The sequence below is a fragment of the Protopterus annectens genome, chromosome 3.part1 (assembly GCF_019279795.1).
Source record: "Protopterus annectens isolate FY-2018-M chromosome 3.part1, PAN1.0, whole genome shotgun sequence".
Lineage (NCBI taxonomy): Eukaryota > Metazoa > Chordata > Ceratodontiformes > Protopteridae > Protopterus > Protopterus annectens.
The window spans coordinates 521,272,148-521,297,622 of NC_056732.1; the positions used below are offsets into that span (position 1 = coordinate 521,272,148).

General features: G+C 41.6%; 1 protein-coding gene across 1 annotated transcript in view; it reads right to left on the reverse strand.

Annotated features, from left to right (window-relative positions):
* The window catches only part of WDR48 (WD repeat domain 48), a 1,921,140-nt gene that overhangs the window by 568,108 nt on the left and 1,327,557 nt on the right, over positions 1-25,475 (reverse strand). Inside the window, exon 13 of the mRNA XM_044066951.1 lies at positions 3,043-3,139. Within this exon, the coding sequence (XP_043922886.1) occupies positions 3,043-3,139 (97 nt within the window). The remainder of the gene's footprint in view (positions 1-3,042; positions 3,140-25,475) is intronic.

The window sequence follows — 25,475 nt, forward strand, 5'->3', positions numbered from 1 at the left end:
TCACATGCACTCCAGAGGAACTTAAAACTTTTGGATACTGGCTGTACATACGCAAAACAAGAGGAGTAAACCCATATGCAGAATACTGCAACATGGGCATAGAAGGACATCAGAAGTTGCTGTTAAAAAGGTAGTAATTAGTACAGCATGCAAACTATTGTATGACAACTATAAGAATCAATGATAGGAGGTTAGAAAAGATTGGGAAGAGAGATTGGATAAACAATTCACAAAGAAACGATGAAGAGATATATTTATGGCAGGTATTGCCAAGTCACGATGTGCCATGCTGTAGACTCCTACCCAAGAAGGCTGAATGCTGTAATTAAAATAAAAGGTGCTTCAACAAAGTAAGGATGTGCACAATGATGCAACCAGCTTATTGTACGTTTTTTATTTTTTATATTTTGCCCCCTAACTGGTTTGTTTGTTTTTCAACTGAATTGCACAGGTTATAGATCACATTAAAGGTGGAAAAGTTTTGAAATTATTTATTGTGGTCTCATTTTTTTATATCACAAAAACCTGGCATTTTAACAGGGGTGTGTACACTTTTTATATCTACTGTAGTAAGGCTTTGCTGAGTCTAATTATGGTGGCTGCCAAAAAATCAATTACTAGGAAATGGAAATCAAAGTCTAAACCAACTTTAACTAAACATAGTGAATATAGCAACAGAAATAAAACAACTAGAAATGGGATCTTTAGAGAAGGGAAGGAGCAAATTACATAGAAAAAAAATGGGAATTGTGGAACAATACATGCAGAAGAGGAACGAGTTTTAAAAGAAGGCAGGATGTGAATGAGCTATGTAATGTTTGACTGACAATGACTGGCTAGATTATAAGTGATGTAAATTATGTCAACAAGGTTTGTGATGTATAATGTCTGCAACTAAAATTACATTAATATGGTTTGTTTTCATTTATATAAATGTAGAACTGCTTTTGTCATTCATGATATATTGCATACAATCTTCCCTCTCCAGGCAAATTTACAACTGTTAATCATTATTCTAGGAAGAAGTTTGTCTGATGTCAATATGTGCCATCTATCATGTACAATACACTTAATGAAGAGGGTAATGGTTCTATATGTCAAACTGTACTTTAAATCCCAAGCTTTTCAGTATTCATCTGTCTATATTGTAGAACATCTCCTCTGTGGGTATTTTCAGCTTGTGTTCTAGTCAGAGTGAGTACTTTACTATATACCCTGTACAAAAATATCTTGGTTAATACCTGAAAATGTTTTTTAAGATCATTTTCATCACTACAAATTCTATGCACCCTGAGAATCTGGGAGTTTTTCATTAAACTAGGAAGGCAGTTCTTAGTAGACAAAAGTGTATTCTTTGCAAACAGCTTCTGATATAAAGTAGTTTTAATAGTACTATCAAGTAGTCTCATTGTATTAACATTGAGAAATTCTATAGTGAATAAGCTACAGGCAGCTAAGAAAGAAATTCCCAAATTATTGTTGTTCAATATTTAATAAAAGTCCAGAGTTCATTCAAATCCCTCTTCCATAAAAGGCAGCATTCATCAAGAAAATACTGCCACATTACTATCCTGGGAAAATTCCTTTTTAAGCATCATCATAAATATTATAGCATTAAAAAAATATAAATGGATGCCAATGTTACACCTACAGCAGTATCCTTAATAGGTAGCATTTGTTTTCAAAATAAAACACAAATATTGAAAGCTGTCAAACAAGTGTGTATCAAGAACCCCTTAAAATCACTCAAAGTCAAAAATCTATTGCCTCTACTCCAACTTCATGTGGCATACATGTATACAAACTTTCTACATCTAGTGTACAATATCTACTTTGTTCCGCCCATAAATCTTCCATCAACACTAAAAGCTTAGTGGAATCTCCAAGTCTGGGAGTTACATTACTCAATAGTGGTTTCAGATAAAATTCAAGTATTTCCAAATAGCAGTCTGTTAATAAGCCCCTTCCAGAGACTACTGGCCTACCCTTTGTACATTCAGTATTCTTGCATATTTTATATACTAACTCCATGCCACCAAACAGAGGGGGAAAGTTTGCAATTGTATGCAATGAGCTGTGACTGAACCAATCATCAGGTATCTGGAAATATTCATTACTGCTTCTTACTGGTTTTATGTTAATTAAACATGTTTTGAAAATGTGAGATTTGCTATGATTACTACATTCCCGTAAAGGATCTGCCAAGCTGCCAGGAGTTAAGTATTTATGCCTGGTCAGTTCTATCTTGATTTGTGATTTTTTTTTTAATTCATTAATGCATCATTCCTCTTCCTGTCCAGATCAGTCTTCTGCAACAGGGCTGCTAATCAGAACCAGATCATCTGAATCATAATCAACACACCATTTTTCAATCTCATAGATACAGGGTCTATAGGAACAATACGAAAAGCAGTTCAGACAGCGTAAATATTAAAAAAGATTCAAAAAATGAGTGAATGGTTTGTAGAGTCAAATCAACATAAAATGCTAATTTAATAGCTTTGCTCCAGGGATGAAATTCACATTGTGGAGGCAAGGAATAGCTAGCTAATAAGGTAGGTTTCTTTTACTTCCCATACAGCCATTCCTCAACAGGAAATAGAGCATCCAAGTTGTAGAGAGGTTCCTCAGCACACTCTGCTATGAGAAAGTTCATTCAAGTGCCACATTGTAGAAGGTCGTTCAAAAACTATGAGCATGTTTAGCAAAACTGCCTCAAAAAACAAACAAATCAAGTAATCAATACAAGTGTTTCTCCCACATCCTAAACACATTCCCCAAACTGCCCAAAGATATATACATTATGTGTGTACCTCCGTGTCCAGCAATGGTCGTGGCTTTACATCCAGAGTGAGTGCATGTTCCAGATTATCTGTAACTATCAAATTAAAGTACTGGAAAATGAGACAGAAGGAGAAAATAAAAAACTAGGACATTCAGTGAGAATATCATATACAAGGACCAATAATATAGACAGCAAATGGACAAGTCAATCTCAAAAAAATAGTTGCTTTAAGACCTCAACAGAGTACTGCAACTTACACTTTGGATCTGACCCATCTGGACTGCTAAATCCTGCATCCTTTGCTGAAACCCAGGCAGCAAAGCAATCACTTTCATCCAAGGTGATTGTCAGCATCTGTCAAAGAATAAGGAAATGTATGGCATAAGACCATGAATGGCATTTATAACACATGACAGAATGGAACACTGTACAAGTTTATTTAAAAAATATATTCGTAGTGCCCTACAAATGAACTGCAGGCCATCTTCACATGCTTCACCACTCTAGTTTCACTGCCACTATACTACATGCATATTTTAACTCGTTTAGAAAACTCTGCCTCTGTAGACTTGGATAAATACTAACAATAATAATAATAATAATAATAATAATGATAATTATTATTATTATTATTATTATTAACAACAACACTATGGTCACTTCCAAAACATTAAAATAACCCATGACACTAGAAGTAATATATTCAAAACAAATTTTAATTACTATTTTTCTATTATGGTTTTTACATTTTTTTAACCACACAATGTTGAGGGGAGACATTAAGAACCATCCACGTGCCTGTTAGCCCTTACAAAATACTAAAGCATATGCAAAATTAAGTTCATGTGAGATGCTCACTAAAACAGTAGATCTTCAAAGAAAGCGAAAGGTAATTATAGCAGTAAATCATAATAAATGGGCTTATTCACCAACAAAGCTTTGTTGGTTCATTGGTAGTCACTAGGCATGCCATCTAGAGGACCATTAAGGAACCTATAGCCCAAACTTCCATCTGCCCTAAAACATTGCCTATTAAGTGACATGCTCAAGGTCAAACAGCAGGCAAATGAACACTGAGGGAATGAAACCCTGTACCACAAGTGGCAGCTCATTAATGGCTTAGAGTCTTAATGCTTTGTACTAACTCCCAGTCTAGCATTTTTTTTAAACTGTTGTCTGGTCTCACTTCTGCACAGGTACTTGTTAGCTGGCACAAGAATCACACACAAAGGCACAGACATGCACACTCTTCAAGGAGCCTCGACAGAGACAATGTGCTTGTAGTACACAAATACAGTAATTACAAACGTATGTGCAGAATCAAAAAAAAATTAAATTAAAAGTATAAAAAAATAAATATTCTAAAAAGTACAGTTGTGTACACTTACCATAAATGCAGATGTTCGAGTGTATTCACTTGTTGCAGTCATTACATTTGGGTAATCTGCTGGCAGGTTGCCCTCAGTCGTCCTGATTAAAAAAGTCTTGGGTCCTGCGTTGGTTGCTGTCCCTTCTTCCATGACTTCAGGTCGTCAGGGGTATAAAACATGCAGCCGACACCATTACATCAGTTTTAATTGCCCCAGATGTCAGGTGCCCCCCAAATGGGGAGCCAAATACTTGAAGTAATTAAAAACACAAAAATATACATCTCCAAACTAAAGCAAATACACCAAAAAGGCTTTTAAGCATAGTAAAGTATAAGTATAGAAAGAGAAAAAACAGGGGGTTGGAGGGAGGGTAACCAGGACTGCAACAGTGAATACACTCGAACATCTACATTTATGGTAAGTGTACACAACTGTACTATGTTCTTCGTGTTTCACTGTTGCAGTCATTACATTTGGGTAGATTCCCAAAGCTATGGTTGGGAGGATGGAATTATACAGCATTAGAACCAGCTATAAGGCCCTGTAAGACAGCAGTGGCAAAGACAGCTCTGGATTTAGAGAAGAGAGGTAAATGGTAATGTTTGTTGAACGTATGAACTGAGCTCCAGGTAGCAGCCTTTAGAATGTCTCTGGTAGGAACATCTCTGAGAAAGGCTGTAGAAGTAGATGCAACCCTGGTGGAATGAGATCTGATCCCCTGGGGGATAGTTTTACCATGGTGCATATAGCAGAAATGAATACAATGGCTTATCCATTTGGAAATGGCTGCTTTGAAATAGCCTTTCCCTCTTGTCCCTGCAGCAAAAGCCACCAGTAGTTGATCAGATTTTCTTAGAGATTTTGTCCTGTTTAAGTAAAACCCAAGCGGTCTGTGTACATCCAATGAATGCAGAATCCGCTCCCCCTTGTTCTGTGGATTGGGAAAGAAAGTTGGCAAATGAATGGTTTGATTAAGAGCCACACTGGATACCACCTTAGGCATGAAGGATGGATTGGTCCTGAGAGACACCCTGTCCGCATGAAAAATAATGAAAGGCTCCACTGCCATAACAGCCTCTAATTCGGAAATCCTTCTAGCTGAAGTGACTGCTAAAAGGAAAGCTGTTTTCCAAGAGATAAATTTTTAAGTCTGCAGTAGCAGCTGGCTCGAAAGGAGGAAGAGTAAGTTTTTCCAAAACAATGCTGAGGTCCCAGGCAGGGGTTGGAACTCTCCTGGGTGGTCTTAAGTTTTTGGCCCCTCTGAGATACTGCTTTAGCAAAGGATGAGAGAAGAGGGGAGGCTCCGTTTTGTAATGAGCTGAAATGGCTGAGGCATGGATTTTTATGGAAGAAAAGGACAGGCCCTTGGTGAAGCATCTCAGTTGAGTATTGTAAAATCTGAGAAATATTGGGCGCTGCTGTACTTATCCCTTGTGACTGATTCCAGGCACAAAATCCTTTCCATTTGTCAGCATAGGATTTTCTAGTACTAGGCCTTCTTGCCTCCAAAATAACATCCATCACAGGTTTGCTGAGGGATGCTAAGGGTGAATTTAGGTGATAAGCCACGCTGCAAGATTCAAAGTTTGGAGCCAAGTGTGCAGAATTTGTTCTGCTGAGACAGTAAGGAAGGTGCCTGAGGCAGGTGCCACAGTGGAAGGTGTGACATATTGCGCAGGGGTGGGTACCAGTGTTGGCGAGGCCAGTCTGGAGCAATCAAAATCATTTTTGGTTTGTCCTGTTTGACTTTTAGTAGAACTTTGGAGAGCAGAGGCAGAGGGGGAAAGGCATAGACTGATAGGTTTTTCCAGCTGAATGAACGTTTTTCCAGCTGAATGACAGTGCATCCACTTTCCAGGCTTTTTTGTGCTGAATCCAGCTGAATGACAGTGCATCCACTTTCCAGGCTTTTTTGTGCTGAATCCTTCTGCAGAATTTGTCCAACTGATAGTTCTGGGGCAAAAAGATCTATGTCTGGACTCCCCCATTTGTGTATCAACATGTTGAACGTCCGTGGTTCCAGTTTCCATTTGTGTGGGTCCATGAGATTTCTGCTTAGTTCATCTGCCAGAGTATTCAGCTTTCCTGGCAGGAATTGTGCTTGTAGCTGTATTTGATAGGTCAAGGCCGTGTTCCACAATGCCATGGCTAGTCTGCAAAGGGGGTAGGAGAGAGTACCCCCTTGCTTGTTTATGTACCACATAACTGTGGTGTTGTATGTCTTTATCATTAATTGTCCTGGATGAAGGTAGTCCTTGAAGGCTGTCAGTGCATTCTGTACAGCTAGCATCTCTTTTTGACTGATATGAAGGTGCATTTGATTTGGGCTCCATTTACCCTGAATGCACTTCCCTGCCAGATGAGCCCCCCAAGCATAGTCTGATGCGTCTGTAGTTATAGTTTGGGTGGCAGGGGGTGGAGTGAATGACAGTCCCTTGTTTTGGTGGCAGGCCTCTGCCACCACAGGAACTCTAGTTGCAGGCAAGGAATGATGGGAATCATTGTTTCCAGGCTGTGACTGTGCTGACTCCATAAACTTTTTAAGTACCACTGAAGTTTCCTCATATGCAGTCTTGCATATGGATTTAGAAGAATGCAGAAGGCCATGAACCCCAAGGCTTGCAGAATTTGTCTTGCAGATAAGCAGGGTTTTTGTGGCCACCTGTTTGAAGTAAGTTACCAAATGAAGTTGCTTTTCTGGCGTAAGGTAAACCATCTGGGCAGTTGTATTCAAGCTTGCACCCAGGAATGTAATTTTTTGAGATGGTACCCGTTGTGATTTATTTTCATTTATAGTGTACCCTAGACAAGTTAGGACCCTTTTTACAAATGCCAGATGTTTTCGAAGAATGTCCCTGTTGTCTGCCTGAATTAGACAATCGTCCGGATATGGCTATATTTGAATATTTCTTTGTCTGCAAAATGCAATTACTGGAGCCAGGCATTTTGTGAAGAACCTGGGTGCAGTAGATAAGCCAAAGGGCAGTGCAGAGAACTGGTAATGCATGTAGCCTGCTTTGAAGCGGAGGTATCTTCTGCAAGATTACCTGATTGGGACCTGCAGGTAAGCCTCTTCTAAGTCTAGAGTTACCAACCAGGCATCTTTGCCTAGCATAGAAAGTAACTGTTGAACAGTTAGCATCTTGAATTTTGGAATGTCCAGATATGTGTTTAGAGTAGATAAGTCCAGAATTGGATGCCATGATTTGTCTTTTCTGGGTACCAGGAAAAGTCTTGAATAGAAACCTTGTCCCTTTTCCTCTTCTGGAACCGGCTGAATAGCCCCCATGTTCATGGGGGACAGTACTTGTTTCTGGGCCTCTGCCCACTGATTTGGGGGCAGGTCTGGCCATCCGTTTGGGATTGGCAACGTGTGGAAATGAAATCGGTATCCCTGGGATACTATATTTAAAACCCATTTGTCCTGGGTTATAAGTTGCCAGTTTCTTGCATGAAGTGCCAGTTTTCCCCCCAAAGGGGCGGCCAAAATGTAAGTGCTTGCTAAGTGTAAAGGGAAGTCATTGAGACTGCTTACCATAGGGAGGTGCCTTGTTGCTTCCTGATTTGGAGGGGGCACCCCATTGTTTTGTTCTAAAAGTCCCTTGTGACTGAAACCTGGAGCCTTTGGAATGTCTGGGTTTGACTTGAGTGGCTCTCGAAGGAACTGGAAAGGACCAGTTCTTAGTAGGCCAGTGCCTACTAAATATCTTGGAGGTTGCACTTGTAAGAGATGCTTCAGTTTGCATAGATTTAGCTTTATCTTCCATCTTTTTTAAAACTTCTTCAGCCTTATTACCAAAGGACGGTCCTGTTGTAAAGGAGCATCCAACAATTTTGCTTTAACATGATCAGGCAAAGTTTGCCAAGCATGCCTTCTTAACACAGACCCAGTTACAGCAGCCCTGCAAGAGGCCTCCAAAGAATCAAAACCACATTGCAAAGTATGTTTGCCAACTTGTTCAGCTGAATGCAATAAATCCTGTAAATCTATTTTCCACACAGTCAGAAATTAACATCATTTTCTGTATAAGCAGTTCCATGATATGCTGTTAATATTTAAGCATATGAAACTGACAGTTTAAAGCCCTGACTGCCAAGGTTGCAGAAGTGTAAACCTTCTTACCCCATCTATCCAGCGCCCTGGAATCTCTATCAGAAGGGGTAGGATTTTTAGCAGTAGAGGCCTTAATGCCCTTGGAACCCTGATAAATGGTTTCAGGATCTGCAATAGGATTTTTGAAAAGGAATTTGTGGGAGTCAGGAACCCTGTAGCATCTGTCTGGCTTACAAGGAGCTGGAGGCAGAGAATCAGCAACCATACTAGATTCTGAAAAAACATCATCAACAATGTCTAAAACAAGAGGTATAGCCAAAGGCCTATGCTGAGAAAGAAGAAGAAAATCCCCAAGTCTCTTTTTAGATTCATAGAAATCCTGACTTTTCCAGTGGAAATGTTCCCTTAAAGTAAGTAAAGTTTCCCCAAAAGAAAAATCCTCAGGGGGAGAAGCAGAAGGAATGGAATATTCAGCATCAGAGTCCTCACAAGTTTGAATAGACAAATCCTGTTCATTAGAAGAGTCAGTAGAAATAGAATCCTGTTCAGAAGATTCATAATCAATGTCTTGCCTAGGCCTCTTAGAAGGGGGGGGGGGTTGGCTACCCCTGATCAGAGTAATTAAGTCTTCAGCCATTTTGATGATCTGTTTTTTAGGCATAGGGGCCTGCACATGTGGCCCAGGCATCAGTTTTTTAGACACAGATTTTGATTTTGGCCTTAGTTTTGAAGATGGCGTCGGTCTAATATACAAATCTGTAGGCCTGAAAACACCCTCAGAAGCCAGTGCCTGCACAGCGGCTCTGGGACCCATCTAAGGTAGAGACATCTGCGGGTTCAATAATTGAAGCATCTTGCGGCATTCCGGACTCTGGGGCTCAGTAGAGGCCAGCGAATCAGAAGTAGCGGGTATCAGGGGCTGCGAAAGCGCCTCAATGAGTATCAGCGAACTGGCGTCTGGCTTAGGAGAACTGTCATAAATTTTGGACCTCGACGGCCTGTCTCTGTCTTTTTCTTTGCGTTTTTTTAGGTATTCCGGTAGTCGGATTGCTAACAGACGACATTTCTGGATAATTAAATCGTGAGCCAAAATATTTAGAAGCAAAAAATATACCGACGTTTAATAGTGCGTTGATTAAATTTAGCATAAAACCGACAGCAAGTCACGTTGTGGTCAGGGCCTAGGCAAGGAATACAGTACAAATGAAAATCCTTATGAGGTATTTGCTTCCCACAAGTAATGCAATTATTAACTTTTACTGACATCGGTAAGGAACAAGAAAAGTTTCAACGGGTACCAGCTTTTAGTTGAAGACTTTGGTTTTGAAACTCGAAAACGAAAATTTCAGGAGTCGGCCGACCGGCACTTGCGAACTGCTTCTGCTTCGGGCACCGCTCGGCAAGAAAGACTGACGTAATGACGTTGGCTGCATGTTTTATACCCCTGACGTCATGGAAGAAGGGACAGCAACCGACACAGGACCCAAGACTTTGTTAATCAGGCCGAATGAGGGCAACCTGCCAGCAGATTACACAAATGTAATGACTGCAACAGTGAAACATGAAGAACATCTTGTGCAACATAATAAACCCACACCATCAGTCAAGCTCAAGTACCAAGTCCTTCACAGCTTTCATGGCAACAGAGAGATGGCAGCTGATCCCTGAAAGGACAATGCTTTGAACAACAAAATGTTCACACCCTGACATAAACAACACACCAGAAAACAAGGGGAAGGAATGAGGGTGAAGCTACTGCAGCAGTAATCGTTCAAACATCTAGTCTTATGGGAAGTTTACTTAACAGCTGTACTATGTTCATTATACTGATTACTGCTGCAGTAGCCTTAGCTATAAGTGTACATTACCCTAGATTACTACATTTGGGAGGTGTAAGGAGAAGGGTCCAGCAGCACTGGAGAATGGTCCTAGCAAAGCCTGAACTAGAGAAGGAATAAAGCTTACAGTGTTTTGTAAATGGATGTATGTATAAAGGACAAAATACTGCTTCTAGAATAATTTTAGAAATAAAACCCTTTCAAAAATCATACATGAAGCCATGGCATTGGTACAGTGGGCCTGGACCTTACCTGGAATAGTTTTGTTGTTGTAAGTATAACAAAAGGTAATAGCCTTAGACAACCATTTGGAAACAGTTTGTTTTGACACAGGTTGCCCATTCTTCTTACCTTCACAAGAAATACGCAATTGATCCAAAGATAGTACAGTTGCGCATGGTCCAGTTACATGAAACAGCGGATGTTTGTAAAACACACTGCCTTACTTGCATATGGGCAGTAGTGCCCTGATACTGTCCCTCTGTCAAAGTTCAGAACTCCCCCGATTGCCTATCTGAGACAGTGAATGACCAATCACCTGCAGGACCCAGACAGCCCTTTACACTCCCAAACAAGACCCTTTCAGTTTTCTATGGTTTAACAGGATGAGCAGATGAGAATGCAAGCTTTGCAAACACCACAGATGCACACAACAAAAGTTGTTGAATAAAAACACATTATCAACTTCAACAACCATCCATACACACCCAACAAAAGGGGGGTGGGTGGGAGAGTACTGGGTGAATATCCAGAATGCTCATAAGGTAAAACTTGTGTTGCAGTGGATAGCCATACAGGCAATACAGGGAAGTGATGGTGCAAACCAGACCCAACAAAACTTGGATATCTCCTGAAGTGATGAGCAATGGGGATATAATGATAGGCATCCTTCAAGTTCATGGTCACCATGAAGCAGCTGTCTGGTAACAGAAGTGCTGTCTCTTTAGGGTGAGCATCTTGAACCTGGGGACCCTTACTAAGGTATTGAGAAAAAAAAGGTCCAACCCTGGTCTCCACAACTGCTCTTTTCTTGGAACAAAAAAAAAATTCTGAAGTAGAAACTTCTCATTCTTTCTGAAGGAGGGATGGGTTCTATGACCCCTGAGTGCAGTATTTGTTGGAGAATAGGAGGGACTAACAAACTCTGGTCTGGTGGAGTACAGAAAACCACCCTGAATGGAGCTGCATTTTCTTTCCCCTGCCATCTGTAACTCCTGCCAACAATGCTTAGAAGCCATTTGTCTGAAAACACTGCACAGCCAGACCACCTTGTTGAGCACTAACTTGAGAGAGAATGCACCCAACGGACTTGATAAAGGCAGACATCACTCAAAGCACAGTCATAAGCTGGTCGAGGAAAACCTTTTAGGAAAGGAACCCTTTTTGTTCAGCTTGGAGTTGTTTTCCTGCCATTCCCTTTTCTTGCTTTGGTTGTTTTTCACATGGAATTTTTATTTGTTAGGCTGGCAAAAGTTATCTTGCTTTAAGGAGAAGAACTTGGGAATATAAAACATTTTTGATATCCATTGAATCAATTTACCACTGTCATCCCAGTGTTTAAGGATCCAATTAGCTGCAGAATCACACTTGAGAGGAGCATTCAAAATCTAATTTTTTTATCTCAGAAAAATTCTGGGAATGCAATCAAGCATACCTCCTAATCACCAGTGACAATGCTGCATTTCTAGTAGTATTATCAGCCACCTCCAACACAATTTTTAAAGCATGTTTTGACACCTGAAAAATTTAGAAACAATATCTTTAACACAAACATTTTGCTCTGCAAGCAATGATGCAGCAAATTCATTTAAACTAAATGCATACAACACAAACTTTCACATAAAACACTGGTAGTTAAACATTTTAAAAGCTTCTGGACTGCACCAGCTTCTTTCCCTAAGATTCTAGCCACTTGCTGAGTTTATCTTGAGGGACTGGATTAAAAGACGACATTGTTTTCTTCTTAGCAAAAGTTGGTGGGTACACAGAAGCAGGATCTGCAGACAAATGGGCTTGGAGGCCAGGTAAGGCCAAGCATAACCTAAATTTCTTAAACATTCTCTTTGCCAAAGCCTCAATAATCAGAGGAGAACTACAAGCCTTCTTGAAGAGATCTATTAATGCTGAGATAAATGGAGGAAAGGTCTCAATGTCTGGAGCTTCATTCTCATCATCAAATTGAATCATAAACCATGTTAATCTTGGAGTAAGCCGATGACTGCTCCTTGATGAATACATCTCTAAATCTATTCAACATCTGGGAAAAAGAAAACATATGTTTAGGTACATGTTTGTCATTACAGGAAACTGACTGATCAGTTTTGAAGAGGTCAGAGTACACAAGACACAGAATCCCCTTCAAAAATGGTATTCTTATCAGATTAACTACAGGTGGAAGTGCCAGGACTACTCATAACCCAGGTATACACCCTGTAATCAACTGTCTGAATAATGGATCTAGCTACAGCCATCATCTCATTTGGGAAACCAGTCAGGGACTGCAATCCTAACACCTGATCTGTCTTCTGTCTGATTTTAGAATACACTACCCAAAACTAGCAGGAGAATCCGGGGGGGGGGTATCAATACTGGCAACAGATTCTGCACCCCTGACTTACCCTGCACGTAAAGGGTTTGGTTCTCACATTTTTATTATTTACATTTGTTTACCGGGAAATTCCAACTGGACACAGGTGCTTTTTCAGTAAGGCCTGGGGAGAAAAGTTCCACAGAACAATAAATGAGCAGCAGAGTACATGATGAACATTGAATATACTTACAATAGCAAATAATACATACTGCAGCAAACATTAAATATACATACAATATGAAACATAGTAATGAACAGATATACCAATATCTAGCTAGAGATTAGGAATAAAGGTAGGATGTATACACAGATAGTACTAAGTTCAAACAGATACGGTTTTAAACTCAAACCTATATCTTGTATACAAATATTGGACTAAACTCAAACAGATATAAAGCAGATGCTCAACACAAAGGTAGAACAAACTAGAAGGGCTAATAGGATGGAAGGGAGAAGACAGAGGAGTAAAAGAGGAAACTGAGTGAGTAGTATACGTGGTAGTGAGAGGAAGCTCAGTGCAAGTCAGTTGGACATGTATTTGAAGTTGAGATGAAGTAAGGTAGTTAAGCATGTTATAACAGGTCTGAGAGATTGAGTGAGGAGGGAAAGGGAAGGTAAAGGGGGAGGCAGAGCCTGCAGAGGAGGGAATCCAATGATCAGACAGTGTGAGGCAGGGTGGCTAGGGGAAGGGAGAGGAAGGGGGAGGTACATACCTGAAGCAGGCAATGTATCTGACCCTCGTGTCATGCACAGATGTGACACTATGATAACATAATGGGGCCTGGAAATAACAAAAGGCAAATGGTCCAGTAGCTTGCCTGAAATTAAGGCTACTATGGAATCACAAGCCATAGGCTGAGGCAAATTTTTTCAATTATTCTTTTGTTCTTCTAGGTGCAAAACAGGAAGATGGTTGAGGAGGGACTGAATCAGAATCCATCAAGACAGAGGGCAAAAACTAGTCAGATCAATATAAAACAATAGTTGCACAGTCAGCCCAGTACTGAACAGACAAATCCCACAGAGTTCTCTCTAAATAACAAACTAAACACTACTTCTATAGGGAAACTACTGAATACTGTACTGTGAAAAAAAGTTCAGTAACCCAGCACAAAAGCTCAATAAACATATAGCGTAACCCCCCCCCCCATAGAAATAAAGGACATTGTTAGCCCAACATAAATAGAACTGCCTAAAATACCGTTAGACCAGGAATTAAGAACAACATTAAGTATAATTCCCATCGGAAATGTCACAAACAAAATGGAACCAAATCAAAATTTAAACAAGAAATTTGTTTAAAAGGATAAAAAATCTACTCAAATACATCAAATAAAAAAATAATCAAAATTTAGACAAGGAATTAAATATAAACTTAAGAATAATTCCTGTCAGAAATGTTTCACAAACAAAATGGCAGCCAAATCGTGATTTAGATGAAAAAAAAAAAACTTAAAATGCTGCAAATGTTTCAGTGACCTCAAATAATCAAAGCCCCAAAGAAAAAACAAAAAATTCAAGCTTTCCTATCAAAATTATTGGAAATAACAGCAGCAAATTACTTGTGGTTCTGGCAGCATTAGGCAATGACAGGAATTGTATATAAAAAGTAATACAAAAGTCTTCACTCACAAACTCATTTAAACAATCAGAAATAGCCATAAGACACTTTAATGGGTTAAAACCCCACAAACTAAGAGTTTAATATAAACAGTATAAGTCTTATACTGTAAGTTATGCAATACAAGAAGCATATACATATTTTACACATGAAAAAATAAGCAAGTCGCAGAATCCACTATTCTAACATTAATAGAAATAGGCAGAGGAAGAAAAGAAATTCCAAAAGGAGTTTCTTATTTGAGCTCTGCAGCTGATATCACTCAGAGAAAGAAGCAATATATCAAGATATCTTTCTCTGACTGTTGCACAAGAAAACTGAAAGGGTCCTGTTGGTGACTGTGAAGTGATGCACTTGGTTCTGCCAGGTGACTGGTCATTCGTACTGGCAGTGGGAGGAATTTTAAGCTTTGGCAGACTGCCAGAGAGAGGGCAGCAGGGCACTACTACCCATATGCCAATAAGCCAGTGTGTTTGTTGAACATCTGAAAGATTAAATTCTGTCAAGGCAGTACCTGGGTTGCCTGTGGCCATTCAAGGTATGGAGTATCCTTTCTCAGTCATTTTTAGGCTCAAGAAAGAAAATGGGGGAAATGGATAATTTGGCTTAAAGTAAACCCACCAGCTCTTGGAGGCCTGTTATGCAAAACCCCTTTAAAAAAACATTTTGACATGAGAAAGCCTGATAAAAGACGACCCACAGGCAGACATACTGAAATGGTCAATAACTGAACCTTGATGGAGGAGTATTAAAGCCACCGGATAGTAACTCACATAAGCATTGTAAAACCACTGAAAACCTAGCTCTGAATAGGTGCTAGTTATGTTGTGGTATCAGCCAGGAAACCTTTTCCATTTGTTAATATATGATTTTCTAGCAATAGGCTTTCTTACCTCCATTAGTACCTGCTGCTCATGCTCAGTAAACAGGTGCCTGAAGGGAATTAAGACCATAGCCTCCAGGCAGTCAGTTGAAGTTGACTGGGGTCGGGTTATATCAAACACCCATGATCTTGTGTGAGTAGATCCATTTTGTTAGGTAGCTTGTGGCAAATGCCTCTTGCCATTTCCAAAAGAAGGGGGGAATGGCTGCTGCATGGGCCAGAAGGGAACCACCACAACGATCATTGGTGATTCTTTTAGAATCTTCAGAAATACCCCGGATATCAATGCAAACAGTGGAAAAGCATACAGAAACTTTCTTGTCCAAGATAAAGAAAAGTATCTGTCCTTCCATGCAGAATCTTGACAGATAATTGTTCAGAGAGAAGGCAAATAGGTATACTTGAGGAATTCACAACAGGTGGATCAAATCTTGGAAGACCCCGATCTAGTTTTGACTTGTGAGGGTCAACGTTTATCCTGCTCAGCTTGTCTGACATACAATTTTGCTGTGCAAGAAGCCTGTAGAATGAGATTGTGCTGTGAAGTCTGGAAAGAGGGTATGACCTGGTTCCCTCTTGCTTGTTGATGCACCATATGTCTATGGTATTCTCTGTAAGGAGGTCCCAGGGACCAAAGATGATTCAGAGATTTGAGTGCTTTGATCACAGCAAGCATCAATCTTATACTGTGCTTGCACCTTTATCCCTCCTGAAACTGCTCCCCAAGCAAAGTCGGAGGCATCTGTGGTGACTGACTGCTTTGGAACATGGACAGACATGGATTTAATGCTTTTTGCTGTCTCTACAAAGTGATTTTTATGTAACAAACCCCAGCAATGGGATTTGAAAAGACAAAGAAAGTTGGCAATGGGGGCAACAAGACCTCAGAAACCACTGTATGTTTCTCATGTGGAGTCTTGCCAGGAATATCAAGAGGATCATAGATGCAATGAGACCCAAAATCCTGAGTTATTCCCTTGCAGTGGAAAAAGTCTAGTTATAGATCTATTTTTCCTGTGGAAGAAAAGGTCTTTGAACTGAGGTGTCAGCCCAGGAACACAATCTTGTGTGGAGTCAAAAAAGACTTCTGAAAGTTCTCTTGGAATCCCAGCTTATATGAGATCTCTCACCCAAGACTCTGTAAAGATAAGCAAGTCATCTACATACAGAAAATTGTGGATACCCTGTAGCCTGCAATGAGTTGTAACTGAAGCTAGCCACTTTATGAACATTCTTGGTACAGTGGATAGTCCAAGGGTAAGGCACAGAAAGTACAGTTGTGTAAAATCTTACCATAACAGTAGATGTCCTTCTCTTCACTATTGCAGTATTCTTTACAAAGGGATTCCCCTGCCAAGGGCAGCCCCAGTGTCTGGTCAGTATACCAAAAAGTACAGTTTTGTACCTACCATAAATGTAGATATTCGAGGATCCACATTGCTGCAGTCATAACCTGTGGGTAGTCCGCTGTCCTCGGTCGGCCCGAATACCAAAGTGTTAGGCTGGCGTCGGTCATAGTCGCTCTGATCTGACGTCAGTACGCAGTGGTACAAAAGCGCATGACCGACGCCATATCCCCAGTCTTTCTTGCCCCAGATGTCAGAAGGCCTAAAAAAAAGAGGCCATAGCCAAAAATAGAAAATACCCAACCACCAATTACAGACAAAATAATTACCCCAAAAGCAACACAGCAACCCTAAACTACAGAGGGGAAGGAGGGAGGGTAAATTGGACTGCAGCAGTGGATCCTCGAACATCTACATTTATGGTAGGTACAAAACTGTACTATGTTCTTCGTCTCACATTGCTGCAGTCATAACCTGTGGGTAGAATCCCAAAGCAAAGGTAAGGGAGGTTGGCAAAATCAAAAAGCACTAGGAGCTGCTAACATGCCCTGTAAAACTGCAGTGGCAAACCCAGCCCTAGACTTGGAATAAAGAGGGAGATGGTAATGTTTAGTAAAAGTGTGCACTGAACTCCCAAGTAGCTGCCTCCAAAATATCCTTAGTAGCTACTCCCCTCAAAAAAGCAGTAGAAGTGGCAGTAGCCCTAGTGGAATGAGGTCTAATCCCAGCCGGAACCTCCTTTCCATGATGAGAATAACAAAAAGCAATACAATGGCTAATCCACTTAGAAATAGTTTGCTTTGAAACAGGTTTTCCTTGTGAACCCAAGGCAAAAGAAATGAATAACTGTTGAGACTGCCTGAACCCTTTAGTTCTGCTCAAATAATAACGTAACTGCCTGTGAATATCCAAAGTGTGCAAAATTTTTTCCCCTTTATTTTGGGGATCAGCATAAAAAGTAGGCAAATGAATAGATTGGTTCAAGGCCACATCAGAAACAACTTTAGGCATAAAAGAAGGGTTAGTACGCAAGGATACCCTATCCTTATGAAATATTAGGAAGGGTTCAACTGCCATTAGAGCCTGTAATTCAGATACCCTCCTAGCAGACGTAATGGCCAACAAAAAAGCAGTCTTCCAAGACAAAAACTTCAACTCAGATGTAGCTGCAGGTTCAAAAGGAGGTAAAGTCAGTTTTTCCAACACAAAATTGAGATCCCAGGAAGGAGTAGGAGCTCTACGTGGGGGTCTTATGTTCTTTGCCCCTCTAAGAAATTGCTTAAACAAACGGTGAGAAAATAATGGTGGATCACAGTCATAGTGAGCAGAAATGGCTGCAGCATGAACTTTCACGGAGGAGAAAGACAAACCCTTGTCTAGTAAGTCTGTAAGGTACTGTAGTGTAACACTCAAATTAGGGCGTGAAACATCAAAGCTCTTTGCTGTGCTCCAAAGAAAAAATCTCCTCCATTTATCAGCATAAACTTTCCTTGTACTAGGCCGCCTGGCTTCCAAAATGACATTTAAAACTTGTTGAGGAAGCTGCGACCCCCCAGGGTCTAAAACAGAATATGCCAGGCTGTCAGATGCAGGGACTGTATCCTGACATTGAGGAAATGATTGCTTTCTTGAGACAAAAGGTTTGGAATTGTTGGCAAAGGCCAAGGAGGCTCCCGAACTAAACTCCTCAGCAAGGGGTACCAGTGCTGACGTGGCCAATCTGGAGCTATAAGGATCATGCAAGGCTTGTCTGGCCTTCAAGAGCACCTTGGGAAGGAGAGGCAGAGGAGGAAAGGCATAGACGTGAAGGTTGTTCCATCTGAAAGATAGAGCATCCACTTTCCAAGCTTCTGGGTGAAGCATCTTTGTGCAATATTTTGGCAGTTGGAAATTTTGTGGGGATGCGAACAGATCTATATCTGGAGTTCCCCAAGCCACTGTCAACTGTTGAAATACATGAGGATCCAATTTCCACTCGTGGGGGTCCACCAGTTGCCTGCTCAAAACATCTGCTAAGGAGTTCTGTGCTCCTGGCAGAAACCTTGCTTGAAGAGTGAGGTGCAAACTCAGAGCAGTCTCCCACAAAATCATAGCTTGTCTGCAAAGAGGGTACGAATGGGCTCCCCCCTGCTTGTTGATGTACCACATGACTGCTGTGTTGTCTGTTTGAATCAACACCTGTCCTGGTTGAAGTAGATCCTTGAAAGCCATCAGAGCAAATTGGACTGCTAACATCTCCTTCATGTTGATATGCAAATGCTGTAGTCTGGGAGGCCACGTGTCTTGAACCCATCTCCCATTGAAATGTGCTCCCCAAGCCATGTCCGAGGCATCTGTCGTTAGGATCTGACTCTTCTCTGGTCGGGTCAGAGAGAGTCCCTTGTTTAGGTGACATTCCTGAGCCCACCACAAAAACTCCCTTTGGATGCAAGGTATTATCTGAATGACAGTGTCCAAATCGTGGCAGTGTTGAGTCCATACGCTTTTGAGATACCATTGTAGCTTCCTCATATGTAGTTTGGCATTGGGAAGTACCAGAATACAAGATGCCATGAACCCCAAGGCTTGAAGGACTGTCCTTGCAGTCAGCCTGGACAGTAGGGATAATTGCTGAAAGTATAGGGGAAGATTTCTTTGTTTGTCCGGGGTCAGAAAAGCCATCTGAGAGGCTGTATTCAGTCTCACACCCAGAAAGCACATGTCCTGAGAGGGTACTAGACTGGACTTTGTTTCGTTCACAGAATACCCTAGGCACCTTAACACTGCCATTACATACTGTAGATGCTGAAGTAACGTGACTTTGTCTTGAGCAAGAATCAGGCAATCGTCCAGATAAGGATAAATTTGTATTCCTCTTAGTCTTAAGAAGGCTATCACAGGAGCCAGGACCTTTGTGAACACCCTGGGCAGTAGATAAGCCAAAGGGCAATGCAGAGAACTGATAATGAAAAGTACCAGCCAGCAGGAACCTCCTGCAACTGGGCCTGATAGGAATGTGAAGATAAGCCTCTTTGAGATCCAGAGTTACCATCCAGTGATCTTTGCCTAGCAGAGGCAGAAGTTGCTGTAAAGTTAACATCTTGAATTTTGGGATGTCTAGGTATGTGTTGAGAATAGACAAATCCAGAATTGGCCTCCAAGTGTTCCCCTTCTTTGGCACAAGGAACAGACGAGAATAAAATCCTAGGCCTACTTCTGACGGAGGTACCACCTGAATAGCCCCCATCTTTAAAAGTAAAGAAATCTGTTTGTGAGCCTTCAGCCTTTGCTGAGGAGGTACGTCCGGCATGCCTTTGAAAGGAGGCAAGGTGTGAAAATAAAACTTGTAGCCCCGATCTATAATGTCCAACACCCATTTGTCCTGGGTGACCAAAAGCCAATTTTGCTTGAACAGTGCCAACTTTCCTCCTAGAGGAGCTGCCAGACAGGAGGAATCTGGCAGCTGGAGATACAGGTCATTGGGTCTGTTTACGAAAAGGCTGACCCCTGCCCTCACCAGAAGATTGTGCAGGAGAACTCCACGTCCTAGGTCTGAAAGAACCCTGAGCATGAGCTCTGCCCCTACCACGTCTAGATCTGCCCTTAGACTGGTAATCGGAAGAAGGATATGCCCATCCTTTTGCAGGCCAATTTCTCCTACACTTAGGGGGCTGCACTTGTAAAAATTCCTTAACTGTCTGCATGGACTTAGCTTTGTCTTCCATTTTCTTCAAAACTGACTCCACAGGAGAACCAAAAAGAACTTCAGATTGGAGGGGAGCATCCAAAATTCGAGCTTTAACATGCTCTGACAAATTCTGATCCTTAAGCCAAGCGTGCCTACGAATAACTGAACCAGTGGCAGCCACCCTGGAAGAAGCCTGAAGAGCATCAAAGCCACACTGCAAGGAATGCTTACCTACCTGATCAGAGGCATGAACTAAATCCTGCAATTCCTTACACTCTATACCCACAGCTAAAGCATCTACCTTAGATTTCAACTGACTTAACAGAAAATTCTGATACTTCAGCATATGAAACTGGCAATTCAAAGCCCTCATAGCTAGTGTGGAGGAGGTATACACTTTTTTACCCCATCTATCCAAAGCTCTAGAATCTTTATCCAGAGGAACTGGATTCTTTACTACAGAAGCCCTGACACCCTTAGGTCCCTGGCTAATAGTTTCTGGGTCAGCTCTAGGACTCTTATATAAATATTTATGAGCCTCTGGAACTCTGTAATACCTGTCTGGCTTGACATGGGCCGGAGGTAAAGAATCAGGATTAAGGGAAGCCTCAGAAAAAACATCCTGAACAACATCCAAAACAGGGGGAATGGCCAAGGGCCTATGCTGTGGTAAAAAAATTCCCTAAGCCTCTTACGAGAATCGGAGAAATCCTGACCTTCCCACTTAAAATGCTCCCTCATAGAATGCAGGGTTTCAGAAAAAGAAAAATCCTCTGGAGGAGAAGCAGAAGGACAGGAGTCCTCTGCATCCGAATCAGAATAGGTAGGAAAATCCTGAATGTCCTCAGCTGAAGACTCAGAGTAATCTGAGGAATGCTCCAAACCCTCCACCTCTGTCTCTACCCTAGGCCTCTTATCTGGAGGGGGCATAGAACCTCTGATTAAAGTAATCAAATCCTCTGCCATTTTCAGCATATGTTTTTTAGGAACAGAGCCTGCAGAACTAGGGCTGACGCCTGTGCCAGAAAGACCAGGCCTAGCCTTAGAAGGTGCTTTAGTGACAGAAGTAGAAGGCCTAACAACCTTATGTAAAGAAGGGACTACAGAAACTTGAGAGGCCCCCTCGGCCTGACCTGACTCCTGAGAAACCAATTCCTGCAATATTAAAGGCTCCCCCTGAGACTCAGCTGAAACCTCGGCTGGATCCACAGATTCCACCGTAGTTTCCAAAGAACCGGCGTCCGCAACGGACGACTCATCCTGCTTAGACTTTAACTTGATTTCTCTTTTCCCTTCTTATTGGTAGCGGGCGTCGGAGGATCCGACGGCATGTTGTAGTTGCACCGCTTACCAAAAACAAGTCTAGCACAATCTAACCTGCGTTTAATGGTGCGCTTATTAAATCTAGCGCAAAAGCGACACCCGACTACGTCGTGCTCAGGCCCCAAGCAAGGAATACAGAGAGAGTGGTAGTCCCTATGAGGTATCTGTTTCCCACAAGAAATACAATTATTAACTTTTTCTGACATGCGGATTTAACTGAGGCAAGAAAAGACAAAAATATTCCCCAACGGGGTACTTAGCCCAACTTGGTCTTCGGTATGAAACTCAGAATACGAAAATTTCAGAACGCCGAACGGCACTTGCAAACGCTGCTTCTGCTTCGGACCATGCGGCAAGAAAGACTGGGGATATGGCGTCGGTCATGCGCTTTTGTACCACTACGTACTGACGTCAGATCAGAGCGACTATGACCGACGCCAGCCTAACACTTTGGTATTCGGGCCGACCGAGGACAGCGGACTACCCACAGGTTATGACTGCAGCAATGTGAGACGAAGAACATCCTTAGATTTCATAGATGTCATAGGTCACACATATGCACCCCGCTCAAGGTGTAGGGGATAAAGGTGACTTAAGGATGTACATACCTCAAAAGTGAAAAACCCCAGGAGGAACAATGATTCCTAGTAACTAGGAGGAACATGTGTATCCAGATGAGAAAAATGAAAATTCCTAGCCAGGAAGACAGAAGAAAAAGAGCAGAAAGGAAGGATGGAAGGAGTGAATAAGGAGTGAATACTGCAACAGTGAAGAGAAAAACATCTACTGTTATGTTAAGATTTTACAGAAGTGTACTATGTCCTTCCATACCACTGTTGTATTCTTTACAAAACAGAGAGCACAAAAGCTCAAGAGGAAATGTGGGAAGAAGAAGGCACAGAGGAGCCCTCTAGAAACCCATGCCAGATAACTCTGGCAAAACCATCTCTTGCTCTGGAAACAACGTTCAGTTTGTAATGCTTGGTGAAAGAATGGACAGAAGTCCAAGTAGCAGCCTCATGGATGGAAATTGTACCCAAACTGTTGAAAAAAGCACTGGAGGAAGCAAGCTATAGTAGAAGGGTCTTATATTAGAACATTGAAGTTTCAAAACTTTGAAATGTTCTAATAAAGCTGAAAATATTGAAGCAACAAAAAACCAAATTTGTGGATGGGAGATCGTAAGTTTACCCCAGGGGTCACATCTGTGTCACTACTAGACAGGGGCACAGTAAACTAATTCTATTATATAAGGGGACCTTCACTGTGTCACTACTGGACAGAGGCACAGTATTCTAAATCTATTCTGTGCATTTTGTACCATTTTATGGGGTAGTGAAAGCCACATCACTATGGCTAGGCTTACAAATGCCCCAGGGCAGATAGCCTAGTACTAAACTATGAAACTATGAATTCGGTTGTCCGTTTCTGATGCTTTGGTATTTTCAGCGCTGTGGTGGAAAGTTACGGGTCGGGTTCAGGTAAGTGTGCGATTGAGTGTGGGTTAGGTTAGTTAGGGTTAGGGTGCAGGTTAGGTATGTGTGCGATTGTGTGGACGTGAGGGTTACGGCAGGTTAGGTGGGTTAGGGCGCGGGTCACGCAAGTGTGTGAACGTGAGGGTTAGGGTGGGGTAGGTGAGTTAGGGTTAGGGCACGGCTGAGGTGAGTGTGCGATAGTGACGGACCTTAGGGTTAGGGTTTGGGTTAAGGTAAGTGGATAGTTAGTGGTGTGTGTATAGTTCAGTGTAGGGTTAGGTGTAAGATTTTAGGTGTATGTGTGGATTGCTGTTTGTTTGATGTGCTTGTGCTGTGTGTATGTGTTTTGGAACAGCGAATTTTTTCCCTAGGAAAAAATTCGCTGTTCTGTATGTTCAATATTTTCAGCTTTCGCTGAATAGCGGTCGATATTAGAACACTCGAAGTTTTGAAACTTTATATAGACCCTAGTAGAAGGAGCCTTTACAGAGACAGAAAGTCATTTTCCATCTAAGGAATAACAAAAAGAAATGGTCTTAGAAATCGAAAAGGAAATGATTTGCTTAGAAATAGACAAACCTAGAGATCTGGGATGAAGAGAGAGAATAAGTTGCTCAGATTTATGCATGGCCTTAGTGCTAGACAAATAATATCTGAGCTGTCTAGGCAAATCTAAAGTGGGAAGAACCTTCTCACTAGCAGACTGCAGACAAGGAAAAATGGAGGGCAAATTAGTAGATTGATTAAGAGACGACTCATTAACCACCCTGGGCATAAAAGAAGGATTAGTACAAAGACACACCCTGACCCTATGAAAAACTGAGAAAAAAGGAACAGCCTGGAGTTCACAGACTCTCTTAGCTGAAGTAAAAGAACCCGAGTCAATTTTTCAAGAACAAAACTGAGGCTCCAGGAAGGTGAAATAGGTTTCCTAGGAGGCCTGATATGAAGGACGCCTTTAGGAAATTGTTTGACCTCAAACTTAGAGGCAAGAGGTGAAGTCAATGGCAGACAAGCAGAAATAGCTGAAAGGTGAGCTTTAACAGAAAAATATGCTAACCCAACATGCAGCAATTCACACAAATAAGAAAGAACCAGGGGAATCTCCACCAAAAATGGATCCTGGTTGAGAAAAAAGCACCAGACAAAAAAACTCTTCGTTTGGACAAGTATGATTTCCTGGTAGTGGATTTCCTGGTCTCTTGCAGAAAGAACCCTAAGCAATTCAAACTGCAAATAAAATAAAATAAATAAAAGATCAAAACCATATCACCCATGGTGTCAGTTAAGGAGCAGACAAGTGGGGATAGATCAGGGACCCCTTGTCTTGTGTAAGAAGGTACACCGTTATAAGCAATTTGTGGTGATTGCCCCTAGCTAAAAGAAGATGGGGGAAACCAATGCTGTCTGGGCCAAAAGGGAGTCACCAGCAAGATTTTGGGGGAGTTTTGCTTTAACTTGAGCAGGACCCCCAGAATCAGAGGAAGGGGAAGGAAAGTGTAGAGAACCATCCTTTGTCAAGGAAAAGATAGGGCATCCACCTTCCAAGCCAGAGGACTTGAGACTCTGGTACAAAAAACAGGAAGCTGTCTGCTCAAAGGGGAGGCAAAAAGATGTACCCGTGGAGTACCCCATCAATGGACAATGTCCAGAAACACATCTCTGTGAAGGATCAATTTGTGAGCCTGTGTACTGAACCTGCTCAAAGACTGTGCCACTATAGTTGCTCTGAAGGAATGTATACAGCTTGAAGAGTCACTTCTTACTGGACAACCAGTCTGCAAAGAAGGTAGGATCGTGCCCCCCCCCCCCACACACACACCTGATTGTTGATGTACATCACTATGTTCCTGTCTGCGAATATTTTGAGGCGCCCTGGAAGAAAGAAGGAATGGAAAGTCTGCAGAGCTAAAAGGAGAGCTCTCATGTCTTTTATGTTGATATGATATCACCTCTGATAAGAAGGCCAGAAACCCTGGACCTTGAGAGAAGAGAAGAAAACTCCTTACCCCCTGCCCGAGGCATCTGAAAAAAAAGTTCCTGACAGGGACTGGGGTTGAAAAGAAAGTCCTGGATTGAGAGAAAGCTGATGAATCCACCAACGAAGCTTGAGTTTGAGGCATGGAAAGAAAGGAACCAAAAAAAAATCTAGCAGATGACTATGGTTAAGCCACACTGACTTTAGGTAACACTGTAGCCTTCTCATATGGAGTCTGGTTAGAGGAGGCAGAGGCCATTAAACCTAGAACCCTGAGAAAATCCCTGGCTGTCACTGAAGCCAGAGGAAGAAGGGATTGAAAAAAGGTGATTAGAAAGACAGTCTTGGGTGGATGCAGGGATGCCAGCATGGGGAATGGTCTGGATCCTGCTACCGATAAAAACATGTAAAAAATAAATAAATAAATAAATAAAAAATGTAAACATTTCCTGAAAAGAGGATGAATAGGGATGTGAAGATAGGCATTCTTCAGATCCAGGGATACTAGGAAAGCTTGGGGAAGAAGAGAGAACATGGTTTGAAGG